The following is a 20,684-nucleotide window of genomic DNA, read 5'->3' as shown; positions in this document are numbered from 1 at the left end:
AGGTCATGGATGGTGCAATGAAGTGCAAGAATAATTTTCTTTTTCCTTTCAATACATGGAATGGACTTACCAATACAGTACTAGAGGCAAAAACCCTGGACTCAATTATGAAATAATCAGCTGCTGCAAGAAAGAGAATGTAGAGTCTTCCTAGCTGAATAAAGATGGACATAATTGGCCTTGCATGTTTTTAATTATCTTGTGGCCCTGTGGTCTTAACTGCTGCCAATGAATACCTACTGTAGTTTACATAGATGTAAACATCAAATGAGGACTGGATCAAGTTCAGCTGTGAAACCCAAATCAGGACTGGTAAGCTAGCTGACTAATCCCAGGATATGAAAACCTGTAGCAAACATTTTATTCTACAGAAGAGGAAAAAGAAACAAGTCTTCTTCATGCCTAATCTTTATACATTCTTTTCAGAAAATTGGATTATTTTTTAAGTCAATAAATTTGAGTGAGTTTTTAAATATTTTGACTACTCTTCCATCATTTCAAAGAAAATGAACCTAATGGGTTACTGTGAAAATAATTATTTACAAATGTAAATTTGTGTAGTAGCCCCTAAAAACAGTCAGTAATGCCAGGGGTCAAAATGATTATATTGATTATTTTTGTTAAACAATTGTAATTAGTGATTAACATCAATAATGGTATCTGGCACATTAATTTCACAGCTTGAAGTGGTTCAGCCAGTGATGTAGTTTTCAAATCACCCACAGTGCAACAAGGTGAGAGTACATATTCAGCAGATGCATAACCACAATGAACATTTATCATTTTTTTTGCTTGCAAGTACATAATTGGCAATACAGCATAAACAAGAAAAACCTGGAGGATTACTTTCAGAACAAATAATCCAACACCTGTAAATTTTTTCTTGTTATCACAATGCAACTCCAGCAAGATAAATCTTTTTTGTGGTTTTCCGTTTTCCCTCCAAGGATATCTGCCACTTGAGGTTTCCACTCACCCAGAACCTCTCCAACAAGACAACATTTGTGTGCTGAGAACGTTCAATTCACTTGAACTCAAAGTTGGTGCTACTGTCTGGTTAAATTGCAGGTGCCCAAATTAATAAGAGTCAGTATCAGCTACTTACTAGGCTCCTGGATCACTGTGGATTTTTAGTATGCTTACCTGCTGTGCATAAAATGTGGCCACTGGTTTCATGTCCCTTCGATGAGCTTCTGCTGCCTTACTGAAGCACTCCTGCTGCTTGCGACGATGCAGAACTGCTTCGGCCCGAAAGTCTTCATAATCTGGGAACTCTGCATCCTGGAACACATGCTCGCTGCCTAACTCCTTAAAGTCCTTGTTCATCATGACCTAAAACAGAAACAATGACTAAGAAAATTGCACTAGCCATATCGATAAATTTGAAAGCAGCATCAATTCCCCCAACTTTAAAGTAATACTGCCAAAGATTCTTAGCAAAATTTACAGACGGAAGCTCCAAGATTCTGAATACTGCAAATAGAAATTTGCATGCTTATAGTTCCTCCAACAGCCCTTCGCAGTTGTTCCCACCACCAGTCTATGCAGGCCAGTAAAGAACACAAACCACAAACATCTGTTTTAATGAACATGACTACTAAAAAGGAACACCAACAGCTTTGGCCTATATGGCACTCATGCCAGATATCTAGCCGTGTAATGATCCAGAATATTCGTAATCGTCTGCTGAAGGCAATCCAGACTGCAAAAGCTCCAGTATTGCCCTTGTTTTTGTAATCTACACTTATGGGATTGAATTCCAAGCATCGCAAATGATATTGGTAATCCTGTGCAACTGAAATGGCTCTACATATCTTTGGTCTGTCCTTCACTGTTGCCTCCCAACTTAAAATAAGTTGTCTTGTTAAAAAGGTTGAACACCAAATTTCTTTCACAAGTGCTGCAGCAAAATAATGTAAAAACAGTGGTGAAGATAGAAGAAAACATTTTAAAAAAGAGCTAGAGAAATTGTATAAGTATGAAAGCTAAATGATGGAACCAAATATCAAGGCAGCATTCAGTCTTCATGTTCACCTTTATTTTACGTTCATTATATTTCTCTCCTATGGAAGCAATAGATGACACAAGGAACTTTGCAATAACTCCTACAGCTTTAAAGTTACAATACTCCTATTATTTCAAGTCTTTTTTTGCTGAAACCAAAAAGTGAATAATGCACGGAAATAATAGTCTCCAGACACTAAGCATTTTCAAGAAGTTTCATTTCAGGGTTTACCTTCTCCTTATTTCTGCCCACAACCGGTTCATTTTGGCAGACGCTTTCATGAACTTTAATGGTTTTTGTTGACTCTAGATCACAATCAAATACAGACTTCAAAAACTGTTCTGTCTGCTCAAAGGAATAGCTAAAATAAAAAAAAATAAAATTAAAGAAAACCAACTGTATGAGAGCCACAGAAACAGCAATTTGCATTTATTCAGCACTTTTAATGTAGAAATATCTCGCAAAGCTTTCCACAAATGCGTCAACAAAAAGGAAAATGGACACAAGGTCATCTAGGACAAGAGTGATGGGTGGGCGAGGTATGGTGTTGGATAGGATGCACGCAGTGCAGATTTAGAAGAACTGAAGTTTAGAGAGCTGAGAGAATGCCAGCCAGGAAAGCATTCAAATAATCAATTGTGAAAATAAAAAAGGCAGTAGCAGATGGGCTGACGTGCGTGGAGACAGGTGGTACTAGTGGTACAATTAGGCAGCCTTTACGATGGAGAGGATATGAGATCTGAAGCTCAACTCAGGATCAAATACAATGCCAATGTCTTTCAAATATTGATTTGGACGAAATTGTGATTCACCTATGACAGGATGTTGAACAAGCTGTCCTAAACACAGAGGCAGTTGGGGGTATAGTATTAGAGCTGGATGTCATCAGTCTGCATTTAGAAACTGACCTCCTACCTGCAGATTATGTTACCAAAAAGCAGTATGCAAATGAGGAAATGGAGATCCCTGGGGTCTACCAAGATATTGATGCAGAGGCAGAAAGAAAAGCTATTTCTGGAGCTGTTCTGGCTATGACCAGATACACAAACATAGAACCAAGCAGGCTGGACAAGGGCTGGAAGGGGATGGCATAATCAATCATATCAAAGGCAGCAGAGAGGTCAAAGATGAGGCAGAAGAACACAGGAGCAGGAGTAGGCCATTTAGCCCATTGAGCCTCCTCCGCCATTTAATGTGATCATGACTGATCATCCACTTCAATGCCTTTTTCCCACATTATCCTCATATCCCTTTAGGTCATTGGTATTTAGAAATCTGTCAATCTCTGCTTTGAACATTGTTATGGCACAGCTGATGGTAAATGCTGAGGGAAACTTGAAACAACTGCCACAACTCATTTTGTAGTTTGTATAAATTTCGAGATGCATGCCTTGAATTCAGTCGCAATAAGACCACCACGTCTTATAGGCTTTTGCAAAATTAAAGATTTATTAGTAAGAGAAATAATTTTAAACACAAACATAGATCTACAAATTACTACTATGATAACTTCTAAATCCCCTTCTTAATCTGACTCCTAGTCACGCTTTTAAACACAGATTTTAAAAGGCCCAGCAAAGAAACATGATACCCTGAACAAGTGGAATTCAGAGTGAGTTTTCTTAACTTCAGTTCTTTGAAAACAGCAGCTTGATGCAGAGATACTGTAGGCTTTACAAACTTCAAAAGATCTCAAACTGCCTACCCTTACACACAACTTTTGCTCCTTTATGCATATTTTCCCCTTTGAATGCAAATTCCCATTGCTTCATTAAGTCTTTGGACTTTATTTTCCTGAAAATGAAACCTCTCATAGTGCTAAGTTTTACCAGTAATCTTTGGGAAAAATAAACACTCTGGGAAGAATTTTTGGATTGGCAAGTGGGGGCAGGGGTGGGCATCCCGACGTCGCAGTACGTGATTTAGATTTTCAGTTCGGCAGGCTGCGCACCTGCCAAACTGTCAAAGGCCTATTAAGGCCATTTAAATAGTCATTAAACCAATTAACTGGGCTGTCCGTCCAACTTTAAGGTTGGCAGGCAGGCGAAGAGCCCAGGCGGCCTTCATATTTTCCATGAAAATTCATCCACGGGGGGGATGAGGTTGCATGAAGGGTTTATTAATTAAATAAAAAATCTTGAAAAAATTGACTGACATGTTCCAGCTCAGACATGAGGGGACATGTCTTAAAATATTTTCTTTCCTTTATTTAAATGTTTAAACCTTAAACTAACCTGCCTGAGGCACCTCTGTGCCTCGGAGGCTTCTGCACTCTTTCTTGCGCATGCACAAAAGAACGCAGGCCCCGATTCAGGGAATTCCTCCCACCCCACCACAGGGAGCGCTCAGTGCTTCCAGGCACACGTCATGCTGGGTGGGCCTTAATTGGTTCGCCCACATAAAATAGAAGCGCGGTCCTGATCGGGGGCGCCGTTCGGGTTCGCGCCCACCCCCGCAATGTCCCCGACGGGCAAATTTCTGCCCACTGTTTCTAAACTTCATCTGGCTAGGTGACATATTTCACCCTTCCTTTGAAAACAATCTGGTCTGGTTTATTTAAAAATGCAAATGTCCTTTCACCTTACATTTTAAACTTCCCTCATGGAGAGAATTTTTCGCTGAGTGGGCAGGCATAAAATGACACGCCACTGGACGAGCACCCTTGGGTCATCGCGCATTTGCTCGATATGTCACTTGGTGGGCACGCACAGGAGCCAGAGCTGCGCCCACTATTAATTAACAGGCCACTTAAGGCCCTTAACAACCCAATTGATGGCAATTTAACATTGCCCGTGTGAATTTTTGCTCATCCTATGGGCAAAACGGACAGGCCACAATTTTCAAAACCTCATCCACAGACAGGATAAGAGTCAGCAACATTGTCAATGTGAGTAGTGAGGAATTTTGGAGAGTTTGTTGCTGGTGGCATATTGAGACTTGGCAGCTTATTCTTTGATCAGGGCTTCATTCCTGAACCCATGAGGATTCGGAACGAGCAGACCCTTCCAGGTATCAGACAGCATTCCCTTACTCTGGTAATGGGGATTGTAGTCTCTGCTGCAGGCACCTCCTCTGACCAGGAACAGAGGGGCAGAAGGGAGAGGAGGCCAGGGCTCCCAATGCAGCTTCCAGGGGAGTGACCTGCGGGAGGAGAGGCGCAGGCACAAGGGGTGCAGGGCGCAAGGAAGTCCAAGGCAGAAGGGGCCGCAGAAGATGCCACTAATTGCTGCCAAGGTTTATAGGCGGCGATGCAGCTCCCTCAATATGTCCGAGGGACAATGCAGGAGTAGGCCCCGCCTCTCAAAGGAGACCGTGACCTCCATTTGTCAGATGATCGGGCCTGAGATCAGCTCTGACTATGTGGGTGAACAGTGGCTCTGAAGGTCACAGTGGCCCTCAACTTCTATGCCTCTGGCTCTTTCCAAGGGTGAGTGGGGGATCTGTATGAAGTCTCCAAATCAGCTGTCCATAGTTGCGTAAAGCTGGTCACAGAAGCTCTGTTCAGGCGGGTATTAACCTTTATCCATTACCGTATGCACAAGGCCAACCAGGCTGAGCGAACCAGAGGCTTTGCAGCGATTGCTGGCTTCCCCCACGTCTAGGGTGCAATCAATTGCACACATGTGGTTATCAAGGTACCAGAGGGTCAGCCGCGTGCCTTCATCAACAGGAAAGGATTCCACTCCATGAACGTGCAGATAGTGTGTGACCACAGGATGCATATTCTGCAAGTCTGTGCAAGGTACCCTAGCAGCTCCCATGACACGTACATCCTCAGAAACTCCTAGGTGCCAAGGTGCTTCAGTGCTCTAGCCCGACTGGATGGATGGCTTCTGGGGTGACTAGGGCTATCCCTTGAAAAGGTGGCTCACGACGCCTCTCCGCCGCCCAAGAACAGAGGCGAAACAGTGGTACAAAGGAGCCATGGCTCCACAAGGGCGGCGGTAGAGAAAACCAAAGGTCTTCTTAAGATGCGCTTCAGATGCGTGGACCGTTCAAGGGGGCGCACTGCAGTACCCTCCCAGTGCAGGTGTCACTGATTACTGTTGCCTTCTGTGCTCTCCACAATCCAGCACAGGTAAGGGGGGAGACATACTGGAGGAAGAGGATCTTGACGCAGCTGCACAGACCACAGAGGATGAATCCAGTAGTGAGTCAGAAGAGGAGCATGGTGAGGAGAATGCTGAGGGTGTGGAGCCAGACCTGGGTAACCTCCAGAGAGGCAGGGACACCAGGGATGCATTGATCCAACAGTCTTTCAGCTTGGCTGTCAAATAAGAACTACCACCTCATGCCAGGACTGCCATATCCATCATGGATCGCACAAATGACCCTTTCCTTGGCCCCCAAGATACACTCAGTGCCTGTGCAATAAAGGTTTGAGCCACACACACGTCCAGTATTACTTACTGGCCTACCCAGCACCTACAAAATAAATTAAGCATACTCAAGCCAATAACACAAAAGCAAATGTAATTGTATGTTTGAACTCACACAGTCTTGAACAGAAAGAAATCGGTGTTAGTAGTCACACCATTAAAAAAGAAAAAATGGAGAACAAAAGATCACCCGTGAGCAGTCCCTCTTGTGCTTAAGGTGCTTTAAATTTATGTTTATGGCTGCTACATCTAGGTGCTCCCCCCTTGTTGGCATCAGCATTAGGGACAACTTGCTGACTCTGCTGTCCTGTTCCTTTGATGACCTTGGCAGTCATCCTGTGGCCAGCGGAGCTTGTGCTGGCGACGTCAGGGAGGGACCGGCCAGTGTAATGGCTGGTATCTCCCCAGTCACTGCAGCCTCATCAGATGTGACAGTCACTGGGCAGAAGGGCAGAGGAACTGCTGCCGTCATCCGGAGCGCCCTGAGAGAAGCCCGCAGAGATGACAGGCAGCTCGTGCGCCAACGTGAGGTTGCTTTGGACCTCCCTGCTCACCACTGATGAACGGGCACCTTGCTGGGATACTGGGTACCCCATCCATCTCACACACTGACCAGCTGAGGTCAGTGCCTGTGTCAGGGCTTGTAGGTCTGAGCGCAACCCCAAGAACCCCCGATTCTGTTCCTGAAGCAGCTTCTCCATGAGAATCACCACTCTCTCCATGGAGGAGGCATTGCGCTTGGCTGTGAGGGTTAAAGCAGTGCTTATGCTCTGCAGGGACTCCTCCACAACAGAGAACGTGGCATGCATACCCCCAAGGATCTCCACCAGATCCTCCCACACACCCCACTGGATGTCCAGCATCTGCTGCCTAATGGACGACTCCAGAGGCCCATCATTAACCTTCAAACGAGCATCGTCCTGGTCCCCAGCAGTCCTCTGACTTCCAGCACCCTGGGCACACTCTTGCCTCCACTTGCACCTCAGGTGAGTGTGAAGTACCCTCACCAATGTGCCCCGAGATACTATCCGCCGAACTAATGCCCACCGAGGTGCTGGTATCTGCACTGGTTCCTGCTTCAGAGAGTGATTGTGAAACAGGTGCTTGGGGAGCATGGTGGTCCTCCGGTGTAAGTGTGGCCCTTCAGGGTCCAGAGAGCGAACGCCTGCTGGTTAACTTAAAAGGGAGGAGGAGGACATGTCAGTAGTTAAAGTCATCACACTGTCACTGTGCATGCCAGGCAACTTGGTGAGGCAATGGAGATCTGCATCATGGTGTCCTCATCTTTCAATGATCAATGGGGCCTCCAGGTTCAAGGCTCACATCATTGAAGAGACTGCACTAGTATGGTTGCATAAGCTGAAATTCTCACCTCAGTGCACTGCACTCTTACCTTTGTCTGGCAACCCAGCCTCACCGTGGCCGCTTGACCAAGGTGCATGGCACCTCTCGAGCTCCAAGACCTCCTGCTCATAGCAGGAGAGGATGAGGAGGTGTGGGGGTCCTCCACCAGTCCACGACCTCTCTTACTGTTATGGATGCCTTCTACTGAAAGGACGGAGGAGCATTGATTAGTCCACTCTGTACCAGCAGTGCCACTGCAGCCTGGCCAATCCCACCAGAGGAGCACCTTGCAGGACAGAACAGAGTCCTGGCCCTCGAGGCACAAGGCAGTCAGTCAAAGCAGCCAGGGCTCAGCCCCTGGCCAACTTGGCACTCACACTCTAACATCCCTGAGCTTCATGGGGGGGATAGCCAGCCCAAAACAATTGAACACATTGGCCCCTGCTGATATGGTACTCACCCTTCCTGAGCACAGCAGGTCATTGAAGCGCTTCTGGCTTCTTCTGGCTGCTCACCTGGGCTGCCACCTCCTCCCATGCCCTCTTGGTGAGATGCTGTGGCTTCCTCCTCCCATTGCTGGGGACAAGGGTGTCCCTTCTGGCAGCTACTTCCTCCAGGAGGGCAGAGAGGCACTCGTTGGAAAAACCATGTTTGTATCAAAGCCTTCAGACCAGCTGCTTTTACTCCAATTAAGACACACAAACACAATCACATTCCACTATTATTCTATTTTACAATAAATTCCAATAACATTATGAGAACTATTATACTTAATGACTGAGTTTATACAGCCCTCTGGGGTAGAGAATTCCAAAGATTCACAGCCCTCAAAGCAAAAAAAATTTCTCATCTCGGTCCAAGGTGGCTTCCCACTTACTTTGAAATTGTGTCCCCTGATTCTAGGCTCTCCAACCAGGGGAAACATCTTACCTGCCTAAACCTGGTCTATTCCTTTAAGTATTTTGTAGGTTTCAATGAGATCGCCTCTTATTCTTTAAAACTCTAGAGAATACAGGCCCAGTTTCCCCAAACTCTCTCCACAGGACAGTCCCGCCATCCCGGGAACAAGACTGGTGAACCTTCGCTGCACTCCCTCTATGGCAATAATATCCTTCCTAAGCTAAGGGAACCAAAACTGCAACAGTACTCCAGGCGCAGTCTAACCAAGGTTCTATATAATTGAAGCAAGGCTTCACTACTCCTGTACCCCTTTGTCCTTTTGTTCCTGACATCATTGTCAATCTCTCCTCTGCCCCCACCCATCACAGGCCTTCTATCCAGCTTCGCCTGCTCCATCCCCCTTAAACAGCATAAATTTCATCACATTTTTACTTCTCTTTAGCTTTGAAGAAGAATCATACGGACTTGAAACGTTAACTCTGTTTTTCTCTCCACATATGCTGTTAGACCTGCTGAGCTTTTCCAGCATTTTCTGATTTTGTTTCAGATTTCCAGCATCCACGGTATTTTCCTTTTACCCTAATATTTATTATGTTAGCTAGCATGAAGACTGGGGAGTGAATGAGTTTTGTCAGCAATGAAATGGCAACGGCTTCAAGGGAATTATAAGTGGGCTCAGTAAGCTGAAATAGTCCATTAAGGGAGCTAAGAGAGAAACGAGAAAAAGAAGCAGGTTTGATTTGTTAGGCAAGGGAAAGGGAAAGAGGGTGGGGGAGCAGCCGAGGATGAATAAGTAATCAAAATGAGGGAGCGGTTAAGCAAATCGAAAGCTACAGAATATTGTAGCGAACGGAGAACCAAAAGTTAGGCAATTGGGATTTTGAAAGTGCAGTTGTACGTGACCTGGGGATATTTTATTCTTCAGGATCTGATGTAGAAGGGGACTGTGAATCTTGAGGGATACAAGGAAGCAGTTCAGATAGACTGGTCGGTGATCAGTACCATATAGTGGCCGGAGATGGCAAAGCCAAGAGCATTGAGGAAAGTTTATATGAAAGGAGAGGTTTAGAGAGGACAGGGAATTAGGTCATTCAGAGGAGGTAGAGCAAAGGGAGTAGAGATGGAGCTTGAAATCACACTTGCCACACACTATTCAATCAAGTTCACTTTTTTAAAAAATAGCACTGGATGAAACTCTGAAGATGAATCCTCCACTCTTTAGATCACAAGCTCAAAAGTGAAATTCCAGTCAGAAAATGCACAACCAGTCAAACATTAATGGAAATTCTGAACTCAGTGGATAGCTTTTCACATTTCACTTGAAATCTAAATTAAAAAGGGCTGAGTCAATTTAAGAGTGAAAGTCTGTTAATTATAGATTGGATATCTTTGCAAGTAAATTGCAAGATAAACATAACAATTCACAAGGAATTTGTTCACATTGCAAGGCTAAAAAAAACTCTGAATTTGTTTGTTCCAATTTATTGTGGACCATGAGATTGGTACTAAGTATTTATATTAGGTTTGGGATTCCGGCACCATACAAATAGTTACAGACCCAACATTAGACTTTAAAACTTTGGTAATCTGTGTTTTGGACTAGACAAGGAAAATGGAATTGAAGTAACAGAAAGTGGAAACTAAAGAATGCTGAATAAATCACTGAAGTTTTGAATATTTAAGATCAAAATATCAAGATTCAAAATATCCTGAAGGCAGGACCTACCAATACCTAAAACGAAATTAACAATTACAATAACCACAATGAAATTTTGAATGAAACTCACTTGTTGTCTTTATACATATCCATGATAAAGTGCTTATCAATACCCGGAAACATCTCCAGGAGGCATTTTTCCTTCAACTTAGTTGCACAGTCTTTTTTCGAAAAGAGAGATCTCATAATGGACTACATGAGAAAAAACAAATCAAAAGGCTTAATGATTATTCATTTAGTACTCATTTGATAAACTTTGCCAATAATGTAAACTTTAATGAAAAGTGGAATCCCATAATATTGAATGTCAAAAGGGTTGGTACAACTTGCCCTTCTTCCTTTGCAACATAATCAAATCTCTTTTCAGCTATCGTGAATGCATGATCAATTACTGAGAGCAAATCACTCAGGACCTTACATCATGTTTTATGTTTCTACTCAGTACACAAAAATATTAATTGCTCATATACAGTTCTGGTAGGACTGCACACCATCACTCAAAATTGGAGGGAGCTTATTAAACAACAGATCTCTCCTGCTGTTTTTCATGATGAGTCAAAGATTCTGCTACTGCAAGGGAACAATGTTGCTGAGATATGGAAGGGGCGGGGGCACTTGGCTATGGAAAGCATTTGGGGAAGAAATTTGTAAGAGATCCCAGCAGAAACAGGAATGTTTTTTGTATATATGTTTAATCAAAAAGATCTAAGTAGGTCATGGAGATATTTGGGAAAGAAGGAAATATCTAAATAAAAGGTTAAATTGAATAGTTTTTACCCTTTATTATAAAAAGTGACACCATAAAAAGATATTAAAAAGAAAAACATTGCTCTCCCTCCCATAAAAACGGTGAGATTTAAATGTAATAAGTAGGTCAGTAGGAGGCACAACCAATTTGGACTTCATTTAAATACAGGAGGTGAGCTGCCAATGCTAATCATACTGTTTATAGGTAACTGGTCGTTTCGGAGTGGGGAGTGACAGACTAAAGTGGGTCTGTAGCAGCACCTAAAAGGGGAGGGCTGGAAAGATCAAGGAAAGAGATCACTTCACTCAATATTAAGAAGTGACTGAGTATACTGAAGACAGCAAAAGCTATGGGTGCTGGCAATGCCCTAGCTGCAATTTTGAAGATCTGCATATCAAGTGCTAGGAAAATGAGTACTGCTGAAAAAAGATACACTTTTTGTCTTGCACTCATCAGGACAATTCACAAGGAAATACCAATGTCAGGGAAAACAACATATTTATACTGTATGAGAAGAAAGTGCTGGTTGGTTGGCAGGTGGGCTCTGATTGGTTGGGGCGTTACCATGAAGATTGCACCTGCGAATATTTTGTTTAGCTGAAACATGTGCAATGTGTGTACAAGCTTTGTCTGCAACACACGTAAATGCACCACACTGTGAGGCCAACTGACAATCTTAAATTAGTCAGCGTAATTCTTTGCACACTGAGAATTATTTAGCAAATGTTGTCCAACTGTGGAATCACATCTAATTTTGGTCACTGTGTTTTGAGTTTTGCAAGCACAGGTTGGTTGGGTATGACCCTTACCTTGCCCATTCCAAAAAGCAGAAGGGACATGCTATTTTATAAAATCCGCCAGTCTTTAGGATGTAAGGCTTACTACCCAGCTTCACACTGGCACTGAAAGTCATATACCACATTACTAATTTGAGAGATTGAACATCTGTTTGGCTTGATGGCAGCATCCTGTTAGTAGCAAATACCACTCGTGTTGCTACTGCATAGTAGCAGCATGAAACAGTTAGATTCCCCTGTTGCTCAAATATCTGAGATACCTTGCCATTCTCTGTCTCAGAGGTAGACTGGGCACTTTTTACGGTTCAAAGTGATGGCCTTTGGCCTGTTCAGGACTTTGCATGATGTACAGTGTGAAGTGATTGATCAGGATAGCCATTATCCTACCGGATGCTTCTAATGCACCCTATTTCAGCATCAAGCTTGCCCGGTGAGCAGATGGCTTGGGCCCTATTTACGAGGTTGCCGATAAGGCCAATCTTATAGCGCATGGAACTGAGAGAATTGCCAGAAAGGGCGTGCAGGGAAGGTTCACCAGACTGATTCCTGGGAAGGCAGAGTGTCGTATGAGGAGAGATTGAGTTGACTAGGTCTGTATTCACTAGAGTTTAGAAGAATGAGAGGGGATCTCATTGAAATGTATAAAATTCTGACACAGCTGGGCAGACTTGGTGGAGGATTGGGGCGGGGGGGGGGGGGGGGTTCTGGGGTCACAGTCTCAGGATACGGGTAGACCTTTAAGGGATAAGATGAGGAGAAATTTCTTTATTCAGATGGTGTTGAACCAGTGGAACTCTCAACCACAGAAGGTTGTGCAGGCCAAGTCGCTGAATATATTTAAGGAGGAATTAGATTTCTAGACACCAAAGGAGCCAAGGAGTATGGGGAAAGAGCGGGAGTATGGTGTTGAGGTACCATGATCATACTGAATGGCGGAGCAGGCTAAAAGGGCCAAATGGCCTACTCCTGCTCCTATTTTCTGTGTTTCTATGTAATAATCCCAACGCGTACACTTACCAGTGAAGGTAGGCTTGCGGTGGATTGTGATGGTGAACCCCTCGGCAGATTTCTCAACTAGTATGTCAAGGAAAGGGAGTTCATATGACTGCTACATTTCAAAGGTGAATTTGAGCACAGGGTGGAGCACATTAAGATATGCAAGGAAATTATTACATGCAGCTGCAGCTTTAAATGTTAGTAGCAAATATCATCTATATATTGGAAATATGCAAGGGGTAGGAGGTTGGGTGTCATTCCGTCAAAGACACGTTTCACATGGAGGTTTGGTGTAGAATAAAATAGAAATGGTATAGAAACATCCCCCTCTTTCATACTCATGTCACTCCACAAATAAGTCTTTGAAAAGCTTCGACAAAAAGTCTATTTTTTCAGTAATACTCAAGTTCTGTACTACGATAAGGCCACTTGCCAGAAAAATGTAAAGAGCATTACAAGCAGCCAGGAATTTAAATTAAAGGACTTTTAGAGTTTAAAAAGCTGAAAAATGAGTAGAGAAAGTAATTGCTGGACCTGGCCAATCTTCCATCTTTTGGGGTGGATGCTACTGTCATAGTTATACCAGAACAACTTAGATCAGGTAGTGGCAAGCTTTAGTGTGCATTATACTTAACACTTTATACCTCTGCAGTTTAGTAGTGCAGCTTTTACACATAATATCAAGTGCTTATTTCTGAAGGCCAAAAAGATGCTCTGACATGACAGAATCTGAAACTAAATTCAGACAACTTTAAAACAAGTCTCATATTCCTAAATCAATGTATAATATTAATCAAAATTATAAATGCAGCTCTTCTCTGCTGCTCAATATCCCCAATTGTAAGTAGCAATAAGAACAAATCTAATAAACTAACTAAATAAGAATGCAGACATACACGTACCTGGTTTTGTTTCGTCTGAAACTCCACCTCCTCAGACATGATATCCCTTAATGACACGCTAGGAACCCGAGCGTTCCAATGGTCCATAAACGGAAAGTCTTCCACCACATGTGTCTTGGCAGTCAACGTAGCAGATAAAGGGACAGGTTTCATACCATCCTTTTTCTTTGGCTTTTTCTCATCACATTTCAAACTAGAAACATCCTCCTCTTCCTCCTTCACGTCATGCTCAAGCTCCCACCTTAAATTCTCAGATAAATTGCCACCTAATTGGGAAATGTTACAATTTTTGTAGCTTCTAATTCACATTAAACATACAATATAATATAGAATTCTGAAACTTATCACAAGGAATGTGACCTGGAACTGTCTCTCATGAAGCTTTGATGTGGGACAGAAGGTTCACACCCATGTCCCTCCACAAATAAGTACCTAATCCTTGCTCTGCTGCTGTAAGGACAGCAAATTTGAAATCAGGCACGATCTCACAAGTGGAGGACATAGTTAGTCAGATGCCACTCCCAGTGTCATGCTTACTTTTCCTTCTAACCAATTTCACTGCAGGAGCCAAGTATCTACTCAAGTATGTGCCTCAGGACAACCCAAAAATGAAGAAGTGAGTCACTAAGAACTTAAAAGCATTGGGCAGGATTTCTTGGATGGCAGGGGCTTCCCACCCTGCCACCCTAAGAGTCGATGGGGAATGTTTCCCTGCCGATACCGGCTGACCACAACCATTTAATGTTCAGCATTAATTGGTTAAGGGCAAGACTTCCACCTACATCTGCATAGTTTCCCTTTGACTCTCACCATACTCAATTTTGCAAAGGCTGCTCGGTGCCAAACACAGTAGAATGCTGCGTTAATGTCAATAGCAGCTACTTTCTTCTATCCTCTTGCAATTAGGTCCTATATTCACATTTAGAATCAACTAGTCCCAGCAGAACATGAAAAACTTCCAAGTCTATTGGCACTCATCAAGCAGAGGCGATTTCACTGGCTTGGGCACGTTCGCAGGATAGAAGACAGATGAACACAAGGATTTTCTGTATGGCAAGGTAGCTGGAGCCAGACAACCAGTAGGATACCCAAAGCTGGTTACAGGAGCTTGGCAACGGCTGTCAAAACCGAAAAAAACAACCCTAAACAACACTTAATAGCCAGTGCATATACAGCACCTGAGGTAGAACCTGCCTCTCATGCTCGATCTCTTCAACCATCAATAAAACTACCCCATTCCCAATGGATTTGACTTGCTGCATGTCCATCACCTTATACCGATGGAAGGATGACAACCAGGAGGAACAGCATATACATGCAATGCTAAGAGCGAGGAGTGGTGGGCTCCTGAAGGCATGAGTGAATTAGCTCCTATATCAATTCATGGTCATGTTTCTGGTGCTAATCCTCAAATTACCAGATCTATTGAATAGAATTTCACAATTTGCAATAATTAGATTTGAAGTACAATCCAAGTCGTTAGCCCAAGTATCAGAACCACTACAATATTCTTTCTCCTCTTCCTTACTTATGGTGTGTGACCTTCACTTTCACTGTCAAGACATTAACAATATTTATTACCTTCCAAAAGGAGCTGGTATGACAGAGATTCTTGTTTTTTCCGTTCCTGGAGAAGAAAATAGGTTACATCCAAGAAAGATAATTATTTACAAGGTAACATAATACCTTTAAAATTACACATAACTGTACAACATTATATAAGCCTGAAATAAGAAAATAAAAACATAAGAAATAAGAGGAGTAGGCCATACAACCTCTGTATATTTGTTTTGTCATTTAGTAAGATCATGGTTGATCCTCAGCCCCAGCTCCACTTCCCTGTAAAGTTGGGGCCACTGTGAATTTACCTGTGGGAGTGGTGTACAGGCCCCTAATTGCAACTACTTGGTAGGACAGAGTATGAAAAGAGATAATGGGAGCTTGTCAGAAAGGTACCGCAATAATCATGGGGGATTTCAATCTACATACAGACTAGAAAAATCAGATGGGCAAAAGTAGCGCAGATGAGGAATTCACAAAACGTTTTCAGGATAGTTTCTAAGAACAGCACGCTCTGGAGCCAACCAGAGAGCAGGCTATCCTAGACCTGGTATTGAGCAACGAGATAGGATTAATTGATAACCACATGTAGAAGGCACCCCTAGGTAGCTGCGATCATAATATGATTGAATTTTACATTCATTGAGGAAGAAACAAGTGCATCCAAGATTAGTATTTTAAACTTTAAAAAGCGCAATTATGAGTGCATGAAAGCAGAGTTACCTGATGTGAACTGGCAAATGAGGTTAAGATGATAGGTCAATAGACGCTCAGTGGCAGACATTTAAAGGGGTATTTCAGAATATATACATTCCAATGAGAAAGAAAAATTCCAAGGGGAGGGCACACCATCCGTGGTTAACTAAAAAAGTTAAAGACAGCATCAAGCTTAAAGAAAAAGCATATAACTATGCAGGTCAGAAGTTTGGAAAGCATATGAAGAACAGCAAAGAATAACAAAAAGGCTATTAAGGAGGAAAAAATTAAAGTACGAGAGAAAGCTAGCTAGTAACATAAAGACGGATACCAAGAGTTTCTACACATATTTAAATAAGGAGAGAGTTAACAAAGTGAGCGCTGGTGCCGTAGAAAGTGCATCTAGGGAATTGATAATGGAAAGTAGAGAAAGGGTGGATGAATTAAACAGGTAATTTTGCCTTGTTCTTCACTATAGAGGACAGAAGTAACATCCCAGGAATAGGTGTAAATCATGAAATGGAAGTGAAGGAGGAATTTACAATCACCAGGAAAGTGATATTGAGTAAATTGTTGGGGCTGTGGGCTGACAAATCCCAATGTCCAGATGGACTTCACCCCAAGGTCTTGAAAGAAATGGCTTGGGAGATAGTTGATGCATTGATTTTAATTTTTCAAAATTCCCCAGATTCAGGGAAAGTTTCATTAGATTGAAAAATAGCAAAGGTTTATTCAAAAAGGGAGGGAGACAGGAAGCAGGAAATTACAGGCCAGTTAGCAAATTATCTGTTATAGGGAAAATGTCAGAAGCTATTATTAAAGATGTTATAGGAGGGCACTTAGAAAAATTCAAAGGCAATCAGGCAGAGTCAACATGGTTTTGTGAAAGGGAAATCATGTTTAACCAATTTACTGGAGCTCTTTGAAGGAGTCACTTGTGCTGTGAGTAAAGGGGTGGATGTACTGTACAAATGTCTTCTGGAAATCTAAGTAAAGTGCCACATCAAAGGTTATTGCAGAAAATAAAAACTCATGGTGTAGGGGGTAACATTGTTGTATAGATAGAAGGTTGGCTAGCTAACAGGAAGCAGGGAGTTGGCATAAATGGGTCTTTTTCTGGTTGGCAGGATGTGACAAGTGGTGTGCCACAGGGATCTGTGCTGGGGCCTCAACATTTTACAATTTATATACATGACTTGGATGAAGGGACCAAAGGGATGGTTGCTAAATTTGCTGATGACACAATGATAGGTAGGAAAGTAAATTGTGAAGAGGACATAAGGAGGCTACAAGGGGGCATAGATAGGTTAAGTGAGTGGGAAAAGATCTGGGAAATGGAGCATAATGTGGGCGAATGTGAAATTGCTCATTTTGGCAGGAAGAAAAAGATTATCTAAATGGTGAGAGATTGCAGAGCTCTGAGAATCAGACGAATCTGGGAGTCCTAGTGCATGAATCACAAAAGGCTAGTATGCAGGTACAGCAAGTTAGTAGGAAAGCTAATAGGATGTTATTATTTATTGTGAGGGGAATTGATTACAAAGATAGGGAGATTATGTTTCAGTTGTACAGGGTACTGGTGAGACCACATCTGGAGTAGTGTGTACTGTACTGGTCTCCTTATTTAAGGAAAGATGTAAATACATTGAAAGCAGTTCAGAGAAGGTTTACCAGGGATGGGATGGTTGGCTTATGAGGAAAGATTGAATAGGTTAGGAATGCATCCATTGGAATTTAGAAGAGTAAGAGGCAACTTGATCGAAACCTTTAAGATCCTGAGGGCTCTTGACGGGATGTATGTGGAGAGGATGTTTCTTCTTGTAGGAGAATCTAGAGCTAGGGGTCACTGTTTAAAAATAAGGGGGTGCTCAATTAAGAGAGAAATAAGGAGAAATTTTTTCTCTCATAGGGTTGAATAACTTTGGAATGCTTCCTCAATAGGCGGCGGAAGCAGAGTCTTTGAATATTTTTAAGGAAGAGCTAGATAGATTCTTGATTAACAAGGGGGTGAAAGGTAGGGGTAGGCCGGAATGTTTGTTCAGGTTACAATCAGATCAGCCACAGTCTTAATGACAGGCAGAGCAGGCTTGAGGGGCCAAGTGGCCTACTCTTGCTCCTAATTCGTATATACGTATCCCCATATACCTTGACGTAGAATTATGCTTTCATTGTACAGCACTTAGTTTTATCAATTTTCTCACTGGCTTTCACAAATTATTTTAATTTTATGTTTAAAAGGAGGCTCTTTTTTAAACAATTTTAGTTGCAGAATATTTTAAGATCTTCATGTTGAAAGCTGCATCTTTAAAGAAAGATCACAGAATGAGAAAGCAAAAAGATTTCCTAATTTGGTGCCACTTCTCAACACCACTCTAAGTTACTTGAAGTGACAAAACACTGCAGCAAAATAGAATCTGCTCCGCTTACTGCATCCATCAGCAAAATAGTAACCCCTACAGCAGCTTAATGACAGCTAATATCTTTTTCTTTAATTTATATTGCACATTATCTTTTGAAGATTGTTGGCAGTACAATCTTAATATTAATGAAAATAGTTTTGGAATGTGTAAATCAAATGTTTAAAAATTACATTGCTAAGATGCAAGGCTAATTAACAGAGGGTTCCCGATTACTATAATAAGAATAAAAAGTCGTTCATACTCTCAAACTCAGATCCACTCTTCCTGTTAGCCTGCACCACCTGTTCACGCAAAATACACCACATTGAAATACCAATCACAATGAATAATCAACACATGCCTGAAGGGCTTCCAAACTCTGGAGTATAGACTCCAGGTAAGACTATGGTGAAGAAAAGTTGTACGAACCAATATGGTTTCCTTCCACTTCTGATGAATACTTTTTGCCAAATGTGGATCCATCTGGACAACACATTCCTCTGGAGTCAAATAATCTGAGGAAGCAGTCATGGTCATAGTTGGGTAAATGATAAAGAGCAACAAGATAACGAATGCCCATGACTACACATTTTAGGAAGAATAAAGAGCATTCGTAAAACAAGATATTTATTGTACATAATTTTTAAAAGATGTTTTTAAAATTTCTACCCATTTCTTAAGTGAGTTCATGAAATTCAGGAAAACACTCAAGGAAATATTGCACAGATTACAACTCTGATCAGGGAATTGCAACTAACCAGGTTGTTCTGCAATCTGCCACAACCTTCAAATATTTCTGATGATTTTCTTTAAATGCAGGATTGAAACTATTTACATAAAAATATCTGAGCGGTTTGTACAAATATATAATTTCCCTTATAAGGTAAAGTAGTTCTGAAAGACAATCGTGCTTAGAGTTCCCTTGAAAAGTTTCTACCTTCTGTTGCAAAAATTTAGTTCGTAATTCATATGCTTTAGAATAAAACTTTAATTCCTAAAACTAAAAGTTATAACTGTAGAAAATGGGAGTATCTGATTGAATAACAGATAAGCATCTCTGAAGTAAATACAATTCAAACAAGCTTGGATCTATTCACAGTTAAAAGCTAACTTGCATTTGTCTTACAAGGTCAGAGTTAATAGTTGGAAAAAACTTGAACAATGAATGGTCCATCTCTAAGCTTATAATGGAGCCAGGGAATCTGGAGAGAGGGCAATTACATCTATTAAAAATATAAATTAGTCATGTGGGTTACATAATCAAAGAGCTATATTGAAGGTAAAATAATTTGTTTGCATTTCTGGTTGAATCATCCCATAGAGATGGTGATTCCAGGTGGAACCTTGTTTAGAAGGTTCTTTTATCTTTGTGCTTGTTGACAAAAGCAGGCAGTTCAGTTTGGATTTCGTGAAGGAAAGGCAACTGATAGAGTTGCTCTAGCTTGCAGCTAATGGAAGAAATCTACAGTGGTCCTCATAGAACCTTGTGGCAGACAATCAGCTTGAATAGTTAACTTGAAAAGAGTTAGACAGAAGCTGTGGGAGCAGACTGGGGGGGAAAATAGTCCATGTATGTCCAAAGCGAGGATAAGGAGTTGAAGAGTCCACAGCCGTAATATCTTTAAAGAAAATTGGAGGATTGTTTAGCCAAAAGCTAACAGAAAGATCCCAATGTAACTTGTACCTTGAGGAATAGCTGGAATACTAAACAGATGTACAGTAAATTCCGGAGGGCTGTGGGACACCTTTTAGGTTGGTCCTAGGAAAAATGAATGAACCATCGGTATTTTGTAAAATAAGAGAGCTCTTGGGCGGGGGGCGGGGAAAGTAAACAGTAGAACTGAGTTTAGCTATCATATTAAGTTAATGGTGCTTACTTCGTTTAATTCTTTTTGATATACAATAAGTTTATTTTTGTTTAAAAACGTGAAATCTTGTGGTGTAGTCTTGTGGCGTAGTTCTGTCGGTTAATTGTTAGATGTTCAGATTTCTTCTTTAAACCTCAATAATCCCTAACAGGATTGTAACACTTCTTAGAATCCTTTGGCCTGCCCATTATTGTCAATGGAGGGAACATAAAGATATAGGCGATGTACTAGAGAACAGTGAGAAGGATAAAAATAAGTGCTATAGAACAGAATTATGTACAAAATGCAAATACATTTTTCTCGGGTTAGGGTACGTAGTAGCATTCGGTGAAGTTAGGTATCAATAGGAAGGGGAGGGGCGGAAAAGGAACAC

The 20,684-nt window shown here is 41.9% G+C and overlaps 1 protein-coding gene across 1 annotated transcript in view; it reads right to left on the bottom strand.

Annotated features, from left to right (window-relative positions):
• The window catches only part of n4bp2 (NEDD4 binding protein 2), a 103,065-nt gene that overhangs the window by 9,489 nt on the left and 72,892 nt on the right, over positions 1–20,684 (bottom strand). The window contains exons 8-13 of the mRNA XM_041188896.1: positions 18,873–18,958; positions 15,370–15,415; positions 13,789–14,054; positions 10,416–10,537; positions 2,237–2,366; positions 1,144–1,332 (exon numbers count right to left, since the gene is read on the bottom strand). Coding sequence (XP_041044830.1) covers positions 1,144–1,332; positions 2,237–2,366; positions 10,416–10,537; positions 13,789–14,054; positions 15,370–15,415; positions 18,873–18,958 — 839 coding nt within the window. The remainder of the gene's footprint in view (positions 1–1,143; positions 1,333–2,236; positions 2,367–10,415; positions 10,538–13,788; positions 14,055–15,369; positions 15,416–18,872; positions 18,959–20,684) is intronic.

This window comes from Carcharodon carcharias, chromosome 1, assembly GCF_017639515.1.
Source record: "Carcharodon carcharias isolate sCarCar2 chromosome 1, sCarCar2.pri, whole genome shotgun sequence".
Lineage (NCBI taxonomy): Eukaryota > Metazoa > Chordata > Chondrichthyes > Lamniformes > Lamnidae > Carcharodon > Carcharodon carcharias.
The sequence above is the reverse complement of the archived record's forward strand: the minus strand, read 5'-3'. Positions and strand labels throughout refer to the sequence as shown.